Raw genomic sequence first — 18,666 nt, 5'->3', positions numbered from 1 at the left:
TTTCTAAAGTCCTACTTATATATATATATATTATTATAGATAGATATCACCTTTTACGTTTGCTTTCGCTGTTAGTAACTCTTCCTACTTTTTTTGCTTTTGTTTACCTCTATTTTAGGGACACGTTGATTCTTTTAGATGATATGCTTTCTTGTTTTTATTGTAAACTTTATCAAAGAAAATAATGGAGGGACCCAACATTATTGCCATAATTAGATCCCAATAATTGAAGTTTTACTAGCAGGGTGTAATTATTTTTTCATGAGAATGATCAAATTTATCTTCGAAGAGTAATTTTTTACTACGGAATGTAAGAACATCTTAATAGTAGTTAAATTAACTTTATTAGAGGAACATGATTTGGCTAATTTTGATTGATACAAATTACCGAGAAACTATTTTTACTTTTTTGACTAGAGTTATTAAAGACGTACTTCCCACGTAAATTATTTTAACATTTCCACTAGGATGTGAATTTGATCGTATTAACAATCAGATTCTTGAATCTGTTTGTTCATTTAACAAGGAGGAAATTATGGCAGTGAACATCTTAAAAGTGATGGCTAGTGTGAACAAGTGCGCTATGATGTAATTTCTCTTTGCCCATCTTTAAGTCATTTCGAAAATATCTACTTTCATATCCTTGTTCCTAGCTGCAGTGATTTTTAAGCATTCATACTAAAAGGAAAAACAAAAATTAAGAAAAGGGCGTGCAAGACAATCATGCATGATTGATAAAGATAAAAATAGTAATACTAGATAGCTGTATATTGAATTGAAATAGGTCTTCGTCAACCTTATCCACATAATAAAAATTAATTCATTTAAAATATTTTTTTCTCAGCCAAAATTCATATTATTATAATAAATCAAGTTACTGAAATATCAGTAACATTGCAATCGATAGACAGTAATTTTTATTCTTTTAGCATGGAATTAATTTAATTGTATTGACTATCAGATTTTTGTATCTATGTCAGTAATGATGTATTAGATGGGCAGTGAAGTGAGGTATTAGCTTAATTACTTTTTTATTTTACGCTATAGTATTATTATAATATCTAATCTTACCTCCACCTCTGTTTTTATACTAAACGCACCATTTATCCAAATTCACCCTAAATTTAATCTAATTTCATCAGTTTTTTATATAATATTATTACATGAGAATCAATAAATAGGTACAAACACATAGATTTCAAGGCAATTAACATATAGAGGATTGTTAATTTATTTACTCATTTTCGATACAACACCACCATTAACTTCTATAATTGTAAAGTTTAAATTTAATACAATAAATAATTTAAAATTATTATAAAATAAATAATTAATTAATTAAAATATTTATACTAATACATAAAGTGATACATCATATTTAAATAAATCATACAGAATACTTCATTAATGAAAACAAAAATATGGTACATAGTATTATTCTATTAATGAAATTATAAACCCAATTGAAATTTTCAAAATATTGAATAACTAAAATTTTCATTATATATAATTTTAGTTTAATATAGTTTAATATCTTTTATGATCATTTGTATTCTTATTTTACCTTATTACTACGTTTGAATTTAAACACATATTTTATTATTAATTTTAATTTTACTATTATAATATTTAATCTCACTACTAAAATGACTAATCTTATAATTATCATAACTTTTAATTTTATCTGAGCCAATCGTACCGCTCAACTTAATCAATGGCCTGGCCATACGGCCTTGTGACTCTTATTTTCAAATTTTTCCAAATTTTTTAATTTTATTTCAAAATGACTCCAAAATGTTTTCAAACTATTTTTAGGTCCCCGTAAGCTCGATTTAAGTCCCGTGAGTGTATTTTTACTATAATTAAATTATGTTATTGAATGTTATTAATTAAATCGTATGATTGTTCTATTGTAAGTTAAATCTTCTGATTTGTACAGTATTTCTCAGTAATCCTAATTCAACGACGAAGATAGGTTAGGGGTGTTACAGATAGCCCACCAAATTAGGACGAAGATGCGACATCCCAAGAGTCTCGGCTCGGCTTATATATTAAAATACTTATTCTCAGTATTTGATATATTATTATTTAAAGATTGTATTATTTTATTTCGTACAGTGGCATGAGACATTTGGTTGTTATTGTTTTTTGTTGCTAAACTATAATTAAAATTTTGAGTAATAAATAAATCTATAATTAACTAAGTTTTTCCTTCTAAGATAAATTAAATATTTTAAAATGACTGATTTCAAAAACTCCAATAATTCACTGAGCCATTTCAATGACTAATGTAATCTTTTGAATTTGGGTCTAACGTCTAGGCTGGGTTAGTGAGGTTACAAAAATTTATCACACAAACACTTGTCTAAAATAAAGAAGTATTTATAGTGGGTGTTGCAATTTGTTTCAAAACTTGAAAACAAATCAACTTCTTGCGAAATGTTAAAATCCCACACCATGAAAGCTGAAAAACTATGCAAGGAAAAACTGAAAAACCAAAGCAAACTATCACTAAGAACACCCATTATCAGAACATACTTTCCACGGAGAGAAGCAGCTATCGGTGCAGAACATACATGACATCTTGCTCTTATGGAAGCTGAGGAACTTCATCTTTTCTCGGACTCATTCCTGGTGGATGAAAATAAAAATAATCAATTCGAGGTTTACCTAATTATTTATTTAGCATGTTTATTTCTATGAAATACAATAACTCACATATAAAGATGGATTTGCAGGGCTACTCTCTTTTCTTCCCAAACCAGCTTGAAACTTTGTTTTGCAAGTCTCTCTCAATCATTCTTACAAGCCACCATGGTCTTCCTGTCGCGAATACAATATATGCAATGCTAATTCCTAACACCATTCCACATCCATACCCCATCATCGCAACTTTCCAAATAAAAGCTATTCCATTTCCATTATCTTCCTCATCTTGTGCTTGTTGTGATCTTTCATCATTTCTACATTCCTTTGACAATGGGAATCCACACAAACCCAAGTTCCCTCGATAAGAGTCGTTTTCAAATGTATTAAATTGCTTGCCTTGGGGAATGGGCCCCACAAGATTATTGTTCCAAAACCTTAACACTTCAAGAAATGTCAAATTTGTCAATTGAGAAGGGATTCTGCCACTCAGCTTATTAAATGAGAGATCTAATGATTCAAGTGCTGCCAAATTCCCAAATGACGGTGGGATAGGACCAGTCAGGCTATTATGAGAGAGATTGAGTGCAAGAAGCAATCTAAGCTCTCCAACTACCTTAGGAATTTCTCCATGGAATCCATTGTCCGACAAATCTATGCATGTGAATATGGGCATATGTACGGTTTTTGTAAACTCTAGCTCCAAACCTTTTATTGTTAAATTAACAGAGTATGAAAAATATTCAGAATCATATCCAACTTCTTCTTTCAGAGCCTTGAGATTTTGGAAGAACCCGGTTGGCAATAAGCCTGTGAAGTCATTATGAGAGAGATCAACCATTTGCAATTTGGAGAAGGAAAAATTGGTTAAGGAGTCCTGAATGGAACCATGGAATCTATTAGATCTCAAAATAAGAACTCGCAGCCTTGGAAGCATGCCTAACCAATGGGGAAAGGTATCACTGAAGTTGTTGTTTGCAACATTCAGAACTACTAGTTCGCTGCAATTAATCAAAGATAACGGCAGTATCCCTTCCAGTTGATTTCCATTAAGGCCAAGATATCTCAAATTCGTTGGATTCCAGTTCCCAATTTCCCCTGGAATTCTGCCACTAATGTTGCAGCTCGAAGCATCGAAATATTGAAGAGGAATCGACGAATTTCCTATAAAAGCCGGAAGGTAACCACTGATCAATGGATTTCTTGCAAATGACAAGTAACTCAATTCCCTGCAGTTTGCTAATGATGATTGAAAGCTGCTCTTCGAGGATGACAGTGTGCTGCTTAAATCATTATCCGATATGTCCAGCAGATGTAGATATCTTAGATTACCCAAGGTAATTGGAATCTGTCCTGCAAAATGATCAATTACTTAAAAGGTAAAGATATGTAAGTTGAAAGGCATTCGAGTGGGTAGTTATCTATCCATCCACTAAACAAATTCAACATTCAACCTGATCATATCACCCCTTTCCCATTTATCTGATCCATTGGGTTGGGTTCTACTCCTAATTATCACAATGAGCAAAAACTAAAAAATGTTATATAACTGTAAACACAATATTACCTATACCTATATCTGTATTGGTTAGTGTTGTCAAAATATGATTTGATGGATTTATTGAACCGATTGAACTACAAATCAAATACGCAACTAATGACTTATAACAGATAACAAGAAATGAAAAATAGTAACAAAAAAATGGTTTAAAACAGAAAAACTATAATTTTTTTGACAAAAAATTTAGAATTTTATGACATTTTGAAGTGGTTAAACAAGTGAAATTAAGAATTGAAGGTCCGATGGATTCAAAAATATTTGTAAATAAAAATATATTGTATCCCAATTTAGGGATTTGTGCTGAATTTAAATATGAGAAATGAAGATTATACATTTTGGAGAAAAGGCTAAAGTCAGGGCTTAGAAAAATGGCTGTTTGTGACTACATGACACATCTCACCTGCTTGTAACTTGCCTTTGCTGTGTATGCAATATCATTTGTGGAAAGGAAGGAGGAAGCCGAGAAAGAGAGAGGAAAAGGTAGAGAGAATTGAGGAAGAAAAGCAAAGGGACTCCAATAACCTGAATTTTTTTTTAAGATTAAAAGAGGTTGTTTTCAAAATCAAGCATCTATTATTGATAGTAGTGATTAGTAGTGATTAATCTCTTCGCTATGGGTGCTCTTAAAAGGAGTAAATAGTTGGCTATAAAATGTGCTCTATTCTTATGAGCGGGACCAAACCCCCGACCATTAATTAAGGGATGAGGTGAGTAACCACCATACCACACTTTTAAATCTTATGCTTTTAGACTCACATTGAGAGATTAAGATCAGTGGCGGAGCCAAGGAATAGGCAGGGGCCTCGACAGTGGCGGAGCCAAGGAATAGGCAAGGGCCTCGACCCCCCTAAAATGGAAAATTTTTCATTTAAGCATTTTATAATATATAAAATTTTAAATTAGTAACGGTAAAATTATACTTTGGCCCTCCCAAAAATAATAAAAATTTAATTTAATCCTCTTAAAAATATACAATTTAATTCCGCCCAAAATTTTTTTCTAACTCTGCCACTCCTTAAGATTAAGGGTTCATTTTATCATTGGTAGTAAATAGAACAATTATCCATTAATTATTATAGTAACTTATAATTTTAATTTTTAAAAAATAAATTACAATTTTATCATTTTAGGGTCTAAGTACTTACTTGCCTCGATGTCACCTTTACACCAAAGCGAAGGTGACATATAACATATTTAGATCCAACTATTTTCAAATTTGAGTTATTTTAGAAGCATATAATTTTGAATTTAAATAATATCAATTAAACATTAAGTTAAATGCCCAAGTCTGAAATATTTAACGCATTCATAATTACACATATATAAATTGAAGAAAAATAAATCAAGAAAAAGATGAGTGAAGAAAGTAAATATAATACCTGTTAGAGAATTACTAGATAAATCGAGAAGTTGCAAACATGTTAAATTACCAATTTGGTGTGGAATTACACTGCAAATCAAATTAATTTGTTAAACAAATATAAAAAATTTCTTAATTTTGTTTTAAAATTAAAAGATTAAAATACAATGCTCCAGATTTTATTATCCACACTTCATTCTAGATATAACACACTAAATTAAGCTCAAATAATATCTGTATTGTAATTTAGGCCAATTAATTTATTTCTGTCAAGCATAAAAGATTCAAAACAAGAGTCAATTTTGAAAAATGCTTTTTAAGTTAAACTTTTCGATTTAAAAGTAATGGCAAATACATAGTTTTTAAGTTAAACTTTTCGATTTGACTTTCCAAGCCCAACCAAAAACAAAAATAAAAAATATATATTTTATACTTTTTAGCTTAAAATATTTTAGGTTTAAATATGTTAGAGGTCCTTATACTCTTTTGAAAATTAAAAGTTAACCCTATACTTCAAATTTGAGACGTTGGATCCTTATACATTTTATTTAAAATATTAGTTCATACATTCAATTTTGCTATTAAAATTTGAGATGCGGCTATTATAAAAAATGTAAAATAATTTTTAACTTTCAATATTTATTTTTATAATTTTTATCATTTTAGTCTTTACTCTTTAAAAATATATAAAAAAATAAAATTAAATAAAACTGTTAAAAATGAAACAATGTGACGGCATGACTCAAAAGCAGATTTACCTTTAAATGAAATGGACAAATACAAAATATTTAAGGCATTTCTAGAAATTCAACATAAAATTAATTCAAGGAAAAATAAAATCTTGGTAACTGAACATATATATTGAAGAAATATTATATAATACCTGTTAGAGAATTATTGAATAACTGGAGACTTGTCAAACGTATTATATTACCGATGGATGACGGAAGAGGCCCTTCTAGCATATTAGAAGGAATGCTTAATTGTTCCAAATTGAGAAGATTCCCAATTTGGTGTGGGATTACACCTGAAATATTATTATAAAGAAAGGCAACCATATGATGGCATGATTCAAAAGCAAATTTACCACTAATGAAATGCTTAACAATTATTTGTATTTTCTAAAAAGAAATGGTAGAAATTGAACAATGTCGTTTAAGAAATAAATAAAAATTCAATATATATTGAAGAAATGGGATATAGTACTTAACTAATTATTACTAGGTAAATAGAAGAAATTCAAATGTTGAGATTCAATATATTTCAAATTTTGAGTAATTTTAGAAACATATAATTTTGATTTAAATCATCTCAATTAAACATTAAATTAAATTTCCAAGAGTCAATATTTAAAGCATTGATAATTACACATATATAAATTGGAAAAACATAAATTTAAAAAGAAAAATAAAAATAAAGAAAAAGTTGAATTAAGAAATGGTATATAATACCTGTTAAAGAATTATTGGATAAATCAAGAAACCTCAAACGTGTCAAATTACCGATTTGATATGGAATTATACCTGCACAAACAAATTAATTTATTAAACAAATATAAAAATATATTTGTTAATTTTATTTTAAAATTAAAAATCAAGGTCCAATAATCTAAATTTTATTATTCACACTTTATTTTATATAAATACACACTAAATTAAAAATCAAATAATATTTATTTTGTAATTTAGGCGAATTAATTTCTTTATGTCAAGCATAAAAGATTGAAAAACAAGGATCAATTTATTATTGGATTTCGACAATGCTTTCCTAAATCCTTGTTTTTAAGTTAAAAGCAACAGTAAATAAATAGTTTTTAAGTCAAATCAGTTTTAAATTTAACTTTTCAAGCAACTGTAAATTTATACTATTTATATATTCGTAAATAATTTATACTAATTATTTAAAATTTATATAAATTTTATAGTTCATATATCATAATATTAATAATGAGTTATTATAACTTATTTTATTTTATTTATATTATAATTTAAGTTAAATGTTTTAATACCAAAATGATATTAAATACTTAATAAATTATTTTTAATTATAATTTATGTTTGTATATTTCATAAATCTTAATAAGAATTAATTTAAATACAAATTCAAATGTTGAGGTTCAATATATTTCAAATCATAAATGTCTTGCCAAAATAGGGACAAAGCTAAAAAATTAATTGAAGTTAGAATTAAATTATAAAATTTTGAGAATATTATAATATAATTTTATTCGGATAATTATTTTATATATTGTCATGGAGTAAAAGGTTCCACAAGTAAGTTTAGGTTGATGTCTTTTATTTTTAAGGTATAATAAAACAATAATTAAATAATTAATAAAAAGCACTTATCATTAATTTAGTCAAAGTTTTTTACTTCATTTTTGACTCTACTAACAATGGATAGAATAATTACCCATTTATTATTATATTAACTTACATTTTAATTTTTTATAAAATTAAATTACAATTTTACCATTTTAGAGTCTAAATAATTACTTACCTCGATGCCACCTTTACACCAAAGTGAAGGAGACATATAATATATTTAGATCTAACTATTTTTAATTTTGAGTAATTGTAGAAGCATATAATTTTGATTTAAATAATTTAAATTAAACATTAAGTTAAATTTCAAGAGTACATTGATAATTGCACATATATAAATTGGACAGTAAATAAATCTAAGAAAAAAAAGAAAAAAAGAATTAAGAAATAATATATAATACCTGTTAAAAATTATTGGATAAATCAAGAAATTCCAAACGTGTCAAATTACTGATTTGATATGGGATTATACCTGCACAATCAAATTAAATTTTTTAAATATAAAAAATATTTGTTAATTTTATTTCAAAATTAAAAGATCAAGTCCAATAATCCCATTTTAAAATAAATTAAATACCTAATAAATTATTTTTAATTATTTATATTTCATATATCATAATATATTAAATAATTTAAATATCATTTAAATACATATTTTAATTTTCTTCATTACAAAATCATGTTTAAAAATAACTTACACGTTTCAAAATAACTTTTCAATCTTAATAGTAAATAGTTCTTTCGAAGAATTCAAGCATTACTTCTAACAAATCCTAATACCTAAACATTATTTCAAAAGAAATAGAAATTAAATTTTTTTCAAATTTCCAACATTGTATCTTTAAACATTCTTATTTCCTCTTCAAATTTTGTCACCAAAAAGCGTACTTTAACTAAAATAGCATCCACCTGTTTTCCTTTTACCTTTCAACAGGTTGTTGTGGAGATCTAGAGCCTCAAGCATTGACATTGTCAAGTTTCCTATTTCTTTTGGTAGAATCTCTTCCAATCTATTACTATCTAAAATTAAACTCTGCAACTCTTTGCAGTTGAATAAACCCAATGGAATTTTTCCAGAGAGTTTGTTCCCACCCAAGTCAAGCCTTTGCAATTTAGGTAGACGTTCAAACAAGCCTGATGGGATTTGACCTGTAAAATTCTTGAAGTTTAATTTCGAGATACTGGTTCCCTATATTTTTTTATTTTAAAAAATTAGTTCATACATTTAATTTTTTGTTAAAAATTCGGATGTGGCTATTATAAAAAAAATTAAAACAGCTTTTTAATTTTCGATATTTACAGTTTTCACTCTTTAAAAATATATAAAAAGATTTAAAATTAAATGAAATTATTAAAATGAAACAATGTAACCATTAAATGAGGTGCACAAGTATAAAATATTTAACACATTTCTAGAAATTCAACATAAATTTAATTCAAAGAAAAATATGTACAGAAGAAATATTATATAATACCTGATAGAGAATTATGTGATAAATCGAAAGTTGTCAAACGTGTTAGATTACTAATGAATGACGGAAGAGGCCCTTTTAGCATATTGGAATAAAGGATTAATTCTTCCAAATTGAGAAGATTCCCAATTTGATGTGGGATTACACCTGCACGTTGAAATACTGTTATAAAGAAGCATCTATGTGATAGCATGATTCAAAAGCAAATTTACCACTGCACAAGTATACAATTTTTAACAAATTTGTATTTTCTCAAAAATATGGTAGAAATTGAACAAGAAATAAAAACAAAATCAATATATTGAAGAAATGTGATATAGTACTTAACTCATTATTACTAGGTAAATAGAAGAAGTTGAAATGTTGAGGTCCAATATATTCCAAATCATAAAGCTAAAAAAATTAATTGAAGGTGAACATAAATTATAAAAATTTGGAAAAATCATAAGGTAATTTTATTATGGATAATTATTCTATACATGGTTGATAGAGTAAAAAGTTTCCACAAGCAGATTTGGGTTAATGCATTTTGTTTTTAAGGTATAATAATTAAATAAGACACTTCACATTAAATAATTTTAGAAGCATGTAATTTTAAAGTTAAATAATTTCACCAAGTGTCAAATATTTAACGCTTTGATACATATATAAATTGAAAAAAAATTAAGAAAGAAAAATAACAATCAAGAAAAAGAGTGAAGAAATGATATATAATACCTGTTAAAGAATTTGTGGATAAATCGAGAATTGTCAAACGTGTTAAATTACTGATGGATGGAGGAATGTGCCCTTTTAACAAAGTGTTACAAAGGCTTAATTCTTCCAAATTGAGAAGATCTCCGATTTGGTATGGAATTACACCTACACAATCAAATTAATTTGTGAAACAAATATAAAATAAATTAATTGTTACTTTTGCTTTAAGATTAAAAGATCAAAGTCCAATAATACAAATTTTATTATCCACACTAAATTAAAGCTCAAATAATTTCTATTTCATAATTTAAGCATAAAAGATTTAAAACAAGAGTAGGTTTACTATTGAGTTTTAAAAATGCTTTTGCTAAATTTGTTTTTCAAGTTAAAAGTAATGGTAAATAGATTTTAATTTGACTTCTTCAAGCCAAATCAAAAATAAAAAATAAAAATTCTAATTTGTTTTCAAAAGCTGTCATTGTATAAACTTCTCCTCTTTAATATAAACATTTATATATTTAATTAAATTTTACAAATAATTTATATTAATTATTTAAAAATTTTAATTTTATATTTCATATATCATAATTTTAACAATGAGTTACAGTAAATAGTTTTATTTTATTTGTACTATAATTTAAGTTGAATATCTTTTAATACCACAATAATATTAAATACCTAATAAATTATTTTTAACTATAATTTACATTTATATATTTCATATATCATAACATTAATTAATTTAAATATCATTTTAATACATATTTTAATTTTATTTATTACAATATCATGTTTAAAATAAATATTTTATTATTATTATTCAAAAACAATTTTAAAAACACTCCAAACTTTTCAAAATAACTTTTCAATCTTAATGGTAAATTAGTCCTTTAGTAGAATTCAAGTAATTATTTTGGGTAATTTGATTATTGCTTTTACTTCTAACAAATAATGAATTCTTTGTTTTTCAAATTTGATAATAATTTGTTTTTGAAGTTAAAAAAAAAAGAGAAAGAAATTCTAAGTTTTTTTTAGAATTTTAATAATTAAAACATGTAACAATTAAACATATAAATTGATGTTCCTTAAAATATCACATTAATGTTTAAGCCAATAACCATATTTGCTTCTTTTAATAAAACATTAAAAATATTTTTGATTTTTAAAATTAATCACAATCATTAAAATTATGAATTGAGGACTTTGGCGCTATCATGATTGATGAAACGCATGAAAATTCTTTTTAAAAAAGTTTTTTTTTGTTACCTTGCACTCGACAATAAAAAACTACTATACCATCCAATTGCTATCCCTTTACCTTCGAACATGTTGCCGCCAAGACGTAGAATCCTAAGCATTGTCAAGTTTCCTATTTCTTTTGGTAGAATCCCTCCCATCATCCTATTATATCCGAAATCTATAACCTGTAATTCTTTGCACTTGAATAAACCCATTGGAATTTCCGAAGAGAGCTTGTTGAGGGTCAAGGAAAGCACTTGCAATCTAGGTAGATGTTCAAACATATCTGATCGGATTTCACCTGCAAAAATGTTATTTCTCAAAGACAAGTATTGAAGTTTAGGGAAGGAATATGGGATTTCTCCGCAGAAATTGTTCCAAGATAAGTCTATATGTTTCAATCGATGCAAATTAGTAAACTGATCCGGTAAAGAGCCATAAAAAGAGTTGTTCATCAGGTCAAGTGAGGTAAGAAAAGATAGATTCCCAATTTGAGATGGTATAGTGCCAGTGAGAAGCATGCTGGAAAGATTAAGAGCTATGACTCTTTGGTGTCGGGATCCGCAAGTGACACCAATCCAATTACAAACTGAGGTAGCAGTAGACCAATTGGTTTTCAACATCTTTTGAGGATCGCTAACAATATAGGCTTTTAGTGCCAAAAGAGCTGACTGATCTGTGTTGATATTGGTTGTTGTTTTGATAGAGAATGAAACCACAAAATGAGGTAACAGCATCACCATCATAAGAGCCAGAATGAACCGAGTGACGTTTCCCATCAGAATTTGTGGAAGTGCAACAATTTGATCAGAAGTATGCTCCAAGTGGCGAAATTTGTGGTTAGACTTGCTCTACTATTGGTTTTGTATAGTTAATTTTTCTTACAAAATTCAATCATATATATAGAAAACCAATGAGGTTTTCTTCCAAGCATTTGGCTGTAATTGTCTACACATATGACTTATTGACGACTCGTAGCTTGGCTCTGGTTGGCTTTGACTTAAAATTTTCTTTTCAGTTGTTTACAATAGGGACGTCATGGTTGGAGATTAACCAAGCCCACTTGTATCTTTGAAACAATTGGATTTTTTTTGGAAGTAGAATTTATTTTTATTGGATTAAGGGAACCTTGAACTCAAAACAAATTTCCAATAATTTTTCGAAATTAATTTTTTTTTTTGCCAACTCTGCAAATCAGTGGTCAAATCTTTCAGAACATCATTAAAACTTTAAATTCAAAAGATGAATACAATCAAACTATTTACTCTACTGATTAAATGTCATAACCAAGGTTCATTTGTTATTTTGTAACACAATTTTTTGGTAAAAATATTATAGAAATTTTTGTACTAATAGTTAAATTACATTTTGCTCATTCTATTTAGAAAAAGGATAAATTAATCCCTCTGCATTAGATCAAAGAGCAAAGTGGTCATTTCTTTAAAAAATTTCATCCTTTTGTACCATTAAAAACTAGTGCAGTTGACAGAATAATCAGAGAATGCCATGTGGCATACCACGTGTATCTCATGTTGACATACAAAAACTAATTTTTAACAGTAAAAATTGATGAAAATTTTAATAAAAGGACCACATTATTTTTTGATCTAACATACAAGGACTAATTTACTCATTTTTTAATATAAAAATCAAAATACATTTGAAAATTAATAAATATATCTGCTCTTTTACATAAATAATATAAAAATAATTAATTACCAAAATAGACATTTGTTTTAGTGTTTTGAGGGTGCCGTCTGACATATTGACAGCATCAAACTGAAATATGATGACGTAAAATATTCAGGGTATAAAATTATAATTATAAAAACTTTAGAAAACTCTTATTATGTATAAATTATAACTATTAGTTGAATTTATAGTTTCCAAATATAACGTGAGCAAAAGAAAACTATTATGAATACCGTTAATTGTTATGCCAAACATAATTTGAAGAGAAAAATTATTTTTCGAAAAATAAATAAAACTTATTTTTAGTTGGAATCGGCTTTTTTTTAAAATACTTTTCGGTAGAAAAAAACTTTTTGAACTAATTGGTAAGAGGCCTTTCGATTTTTGGTGTTGAAGGGGAATAAAAGAAAATAATAAATAAGGAGGATTTATAAAGCAATTTACTCTATTTAAAGTTAGGTGCCGCCACACTTTCACGCGCCACCCTTAAACCCTTTCTTTTTAGAAGCCAATCAAAATAGAAAATTTACGTATTAGGTCTTTGAATATTTTAAGTTATTACATTTCAATCTGGTGCCACCAATATGTCAAGTGACACCGTCAAAACACTATAACAAATATCTATTTTTATAATTATTCTATTTTCATACCATTTTTATAATTAATTATTTTTTATATTATTTGGATAAAAAAAGAAAAATATATCTTAATACTGAACTAAAAGAAAATCATGGAAATGCCAGTGCAAATCTTAAAAGGTAATGGCTAGTGTGAGCAGGTGTTCTGTCATGTAATTTCCCTTTTGACAATGGAGACATAACTTTTTAAGTCATTATTTCAGTAGTCAAGGTCTTTCTTTAATGATTAGTTAGTCTTGTGCAATTTTGTTACTCCAATTCCACGAATCCTTTTGCTTTTGCTTTTACTTTTTGGTAATTATATGCCGATTTCTTTCTTTAGTCTTAATTAACTAATTTACTTTCAATTCCTATTGCATAGTTTTGCCTTTTGCTTTTGTTCTTATTCGGCGGTTTTAATTACACGTTGATTGTTCTTCTTTTTATTAAAAATGGTTTTGCAGATAAACTTTATCAGTGTTCCAAAATAACAAGTCACCTCATTCCAGGCAAGCTTATTCAAGGTAGTTTATGCAGTGCCAATAGTAGTGACCATTATAGTCAATACTGCGGTAAGGAGATGGACAATTTTAAAAAAAAATTTTGAGTTATGAATCATGTTGATATTGTGGAACTATGATAATTTATCTATCAAGATAAATCTATTTAAAATAATATATTCTAAAGATTGAATCGAATCCGATCAAGCAATCAAATTTTTGAATTATAAAAATTATATTGAAATTACGTCAAAGATTTATTTCATATAATCTTATTTTATCTTATATTTTATTAATATATTATACATGCTATAGGGGAAACTGATCGGATTTAGGAGGGCTGGTAGGGTCCCAACCCCTCTAAAATAGAAATTTTGTTATTTTGAATATTTACATTTTTAAAAATTTTAAATTAATAAAGGTAAAATTTTACTTTGGCCCCCTTAAAAATAGAAAATTTTGATTTAATCCTTCAAAAATTATATAGATATAGACAATTTAATTTCGACTCCTAAAATTTTTTTCTGACTTTGCCCCGGAAGTGATTGTAATTTTTTTTTTATCAGCAAAGGTGAAAATTTATTACTTGAACAAAGCCAAAAGGCTGAGGTACAACTAGAGACAAACAAAATATAATAAAGCTATCAGGATACATAAAGAGGAAGCAAAGTGAAAGGAAATACAAATCATCAAGTGAATTAGTCCTCGACAAACCACCAAAGGAGAGGGTGGAGAAAGTCCGGCTTTTGCAAGTCACCTCACCAATTTTTTAGCCATTTTATCAATTAACTTAAAAAACACCCATAATTTCAACCGAGGTTCAGGAGAATCTGTAAAGTGATTTATTAGGTTAACAACTCTAATTTTAATATATTTAAACAGATAGATTTTCAAATATTCTATTTGTAAAAATAATTTGTTTAATTTAATTTTAAAATATTATGTAAATTTAAATAATTTAGATTAAGAATTAAGATTTGTATTGGATTGGTGTCATCTTTCAACTTAGGGTCTTTTTGATTGGCAGTAAAATGTTTTCCGTAAAATGATTTCTGGAAAATGTTTTACTTTTCTGTAAAATGATTTACTGGAAAATATTTTCTGGTGTTTGATTGAATCTGTGTAAAATATTTTCTGCTGTTTGACAGATTTCCTGAAAATATTTTCCGGAAAAGTTGTTTTTACATATATTAATAAATTTATATACATATTAATAAATTTTTATATTTTAAATTATTTTTACACATATTGCAATGATTTATTTATAAATAAATTTTTTATTAATAAAAGTTTTATCTAATTAAATTCCAAATGTTCATCTATTTGTAGATTATACCGATTTGATTTTACTTCTTCATTATTAAAACATTTATTTGTATTTAAATTTTATATTAATTTGATTCTACTTTTATCCAATCTGATTCTTGTGATACATATATTTAACATGGGATTTAAATTAAAATAAAAAATACTGTAATTATTAGAAAATTTCATTTTTTTTAAAAACTAGTATATTGTATTAACTCGTACTAAATGATATGTCAAACTTAAATTGCTACATTAATATATATTGGGTAACTAATGCAAGTGTAATATGCAATTAAAAGCTAGAATTTAAATGTTACCAACACAAAAAATAAAGACGAGATAATAAAAATTATTGAAAAAGAAAAGCAAAACAGTAATCCATAGCACAACAAGAAACTAGTTATATTGTTGTTCTCTTTTTTCTATCCAAACCCAAAACAAAACATCAAAACCGCATTTAGTACTGCCAAAGTCTTTTATGGTTCCATCTAAGATTTGCAATAAATGAATTTGAAACTACTTAGGACCAACGTCTTTGAGAGCACAGATCTGCTCTTCCCCCATTGCAGACATAACAGACACAACCAGGTCTTTCCCCTCAGCAAAACCATCCTTGATCTGCAATCACACCAAAACACATGAATGTAAAATTATATAACTACCATCTTCAAGATATGTAAATTGGAACCAACATTTTTTTTTTGTTCTAGTATTAGATACACTTGAATTAGTATGCCAAGAGATTAACTTACCTCCTTACATTCTTGTTCCATTTCCTCATACGTCAATGCTAGCTTCTTTACCACATTTTCTTTTGTTTGTTCAATTCTCTGTAAAAGATCACAGAAATAGTAGTTAAAACCATCCACTATAGTTACCATATCTGGACTACAAACAGCAGCGACATACTTTTGCAAAGGCTTTCGCTCATGTTTCACATTTTTATCAAAGACAGTTAAGGGCAAAGTAAGCAACCAACTAACCTTACTCAGTAAATCAGAGAGTTTTTTCATCTTGGCCTCCATCAATGCAATATGTTTCAGACTGTTAATGTCTTGTGAAACTGCAGTAGACCCATTTTGTCGAGGTCCGTGTGAGCCTTTTGCAAAATGTTAGCAAATAATTCATTTTTAACTTTTAGGCTGTTAGCAAAATATTTCAAGTACATATCAAATAATTCCATCAAAAATCTCAAACAATAATGCCTTTGGGGTTCTGGCAAAGTGAAAAGCTTGACATGTAATTGCAATGGATCTTAAAACCCACATTACAGCAATTAAAACAGAAGAGTACTCTGAGGTTACAAATGAATTCCAAATCTAAATTTTCAAATTTATGTTTCCAAACATAGCATAAATGAACACAATCACAGCATAAGAATTTATAGCCAGAACCACATAATATTTTTCATTCTCAAAATAACTAATTACTTTGAAAGTAACCAGCAAGATAAGATGTTTACAGTGACAACATCAGATGATACAATAGCAACATGTTTCTTCATTTTTCACTCTTTAATACAACTTGGTCATGCATTTGCCTAAAAGAAATGGAAAACACACATTTCTAAGCACTGAACTGAAGAGGCTGGAGTCACTACAACAAAAAAATGTCTAGCAATGATGAACATAATCAAAGAGGTACAAGTCGTGTGGGTTAAGATAATGTCTAATAACCCGGTAAAATTATAGCAGCACATATATAAAAGAACAATACAGTTCAGCTAGTACAACATGAGAAAAATGACTATATTTTCCTAAAAGAATATGGGGTTCAATAAGGTTCCCCGCATCATAAGGCCAGGAAATTATAGAAGAAAAAGACAAAAATCGATCAAATATAAACCTCTCATTTGCTTTATTATCATATGAAAAAAGACAGAAATCGTTCACAAAAGGAGTGTGAGGAAGATTTTCATATTTGTATGCTACAAGACGATTTTGAGTGATTTGCTCAGTTGAAACTTTGTTTTCAGCACAATGTGACAAGTCAACATGTATTGTTTTGCTTAGTGATAAATAATATGTTTTTTTTAAGTAACATCAAGGAATGAGCATGATTTCTTGAAAACCAAGTCCTGCAAACAAGTGAAGCCAGAGAAAAGACCTTATGTAACACCATTAGACCACAGTCCATGCACAAGAAAACCAAACAGTCTAAAAAGAAAGGAAATATTAATAAAGGAACTCAAAACGGGCATTGACTTCTCTGAAAAAGGATATCAGCTCGTCCAATGACTTCTCAAAACTTCCATACATTCTAATGGATAACCTTAGCCACTTCGAAATATGTGCTCTATTCTTTTCATCTTGATCACAAAAAACCATTTCCATTTAAATATGCATTAAAAAGAAAGGGGATAATTACTATCATTTTCTTAATGTTATTAAGAACATTACCTCAAATGCAGCAAAATATCACAAGCCATATTTTAGTTAAATAAATATATGGCGTCAGACTGTTATACTGCTGAACTTTGGTACGAAAACATCTAATAGAAGACTCTAAGGAAGTGCAACTACTAGCTAATAGTAACATCTGCACATTTCTAGGGGCATTGCTTCACATATTTATACAAGTTTGATGCTTTGGTACAATCAAGTAGAGCTGACAAAATTCTTCAGAAAAAGAAATAGGGAATTCTCAGAAGCTAAAGATTTGTTTTACTTGCCCTGTACAACTCATCCTAGCCAAAAAATGCAAAAAGCAAAAGTAGAAAGCAGTTCTAGACTTAACCCAAACCCAACTGGTTATCATATGATATACATTTGGTGAAGATGCCTATGAATCTCACTAGAGGCAATGCAATAAACCATCAATGAATACTCTGTTTCATATAAAAGATTACCCTAGTCCACATCTTATCCTATCCATCTACGTTTTGGGGAAGAGCTTTGCTCTCTTCCATATCTGCTCACCTAGCAGACAAATAGTGAACTATCACAAGTCCACGGCATCACTGGTAATTTGAGCAAGGGATTAGACATTGGCCACAAAGATGTTCCCTTGTTTATTCATTTGATAGTAAGTTGTGTGATTTATCAAAAAAAAAAAGTAAGTTGTGTGATGTTAGCATTTTATATTCAGAAGCTTGTGTAATAGCTAAAACCAAATCCAAAATGATTACCTAGTAGGATATGGCTCCATAATCATATCTATGGCGTATCTGACACCTCAGATAGTAAAAAAGGTAGTCATTGAATAACACCATTGAACTGAAGAAAGTTCTTTTTTCTTTTTTTTTTCAAGGG

The 18,666-nt window shown here is 27.7% G+C and overlaps 2 protein-coding genes and 1 long non-coding RNA gene across 3 annotated transcripts; all 3 read right to left on the bottom strand.

Annotated features, from left to right (window-relative positions):
• Positions 1-2,264: 2,264 nt before the first annotated feature.
• Positions 2,265-5,677, bottom strand: LOC128041132 (receptor-like protein 9DC3). The gene is made up of 3 exons (XM_052630477.1): positions 5,587-5,677; positions 2,719-3,999; positions 2,265-2,631 (listed from the first exon to the last, which is right to left on the bottom strand). Exon 2 carries the CDS (start codon positions 3,581-3,583, stop codon positions 2,741-2,743), a length of 843 nt encoding a protein of 280 aa, XP_052486437.1. The 5' UTR covers positions 3,584-3,999; positions 5,587-5,677; the 3' UTR covers positions 2,265-2,631; positions 2,719-2,740.
• A 3,051-nt stretch (positions 5,678-8,728) lies between these two features.
• LOC105778091 (leucine-rich repeat receptor protein kinase EMS1) lies at positions 8,729-12,176 on the bottom strand. The gene is made up of 4 exons (XM_052627564.1): positions 11,378-12,176; positions 10,081-10,224; positions 9,367-9,510; positions 8,729-9,040 (listed from the first exon to the last, which is right to left on the bottom strand). Exons 1-4 carry the CDS (start codon positions 12,075-12,077, stop codon positions 8,781-8,783), a joined length of 1,248 nt encoding a protein of 415 aa, XP_052483524.1. The 5' UTR covers positions 12,078-12,176; the 3' UTR covers positions 8,729-8,780.
• A 3,568-nt stretch (positions 12,177-15,744) lies between these two features.
• LOC128041116 (uncharacterized) lies at positions 15,745-18,412 on the bottom strand. The gene is made up of 3 exons (XR_008195823.1): positions 16,399-18,412; positions 16,168-16,245; positions 15,745-16,033 (listed from the first exon to the last, which is right to left on the bottom strand). It is a non-coding gene; the product is annotated as an uncharacterized LOC128041116 (long non-coding RNA).
• Positions 18,413-18,666: the final 254 nt, after the last annotated feature.

Source organism: Gossypium raimondii, chromosome 1, assembly GCF_025698545.1.
Source record: "Gossypium raimondii isolate GPD5lz chromosome 1, ASM2569854v1, whole genome shotgun sequence".
NCBI classification, from domain to species: Eukaryota; Viridiplantae; Streptophyta; class Magnoliopsida; order Malvales; family Malvaceae; genus Gossypium; species Gossypium raimondii.
Note: the sequence above shows the minus strand (reverse complement) of the source record. Positions and strands in the feature narration are given on the sequence as shown.

What these genes read in the sequence shown, in the direction of transcription:
- LOC128041132 (XM_052630477.1), bottom strand. Translation starts at nt 3,583, where the DNA reads ATGCTTCCAAGGCTGCGAGTTCTTATTTTGAGATCTAATAGATTCCAT.
- LOC105778091 (XM_052627564.1), bottom strand. Translation starts at nt 12,077, where the DNA reads ATGGGAAACGTCACTCGGTTCATTCTGGCTCTTATGATGGTGATGCTG. An exon ending in TGGCGGCAACATGTTCGAAG is followed by an intron (nt 10,225 to 11,377) that starts GTAAAGGGATAG and finishes TTGATTGTGTAG; the next exon opens with GTGTAATTCCATACCAAATC. An exon ending in ATCCACAAATTCTTTAACAG is followed by an intron (nt 9,511 to 10,080) that starts GTATTATATATC and finishes TTCAACGTGCAG; the next exon opens with GTGTAATCCCACATCAAATT.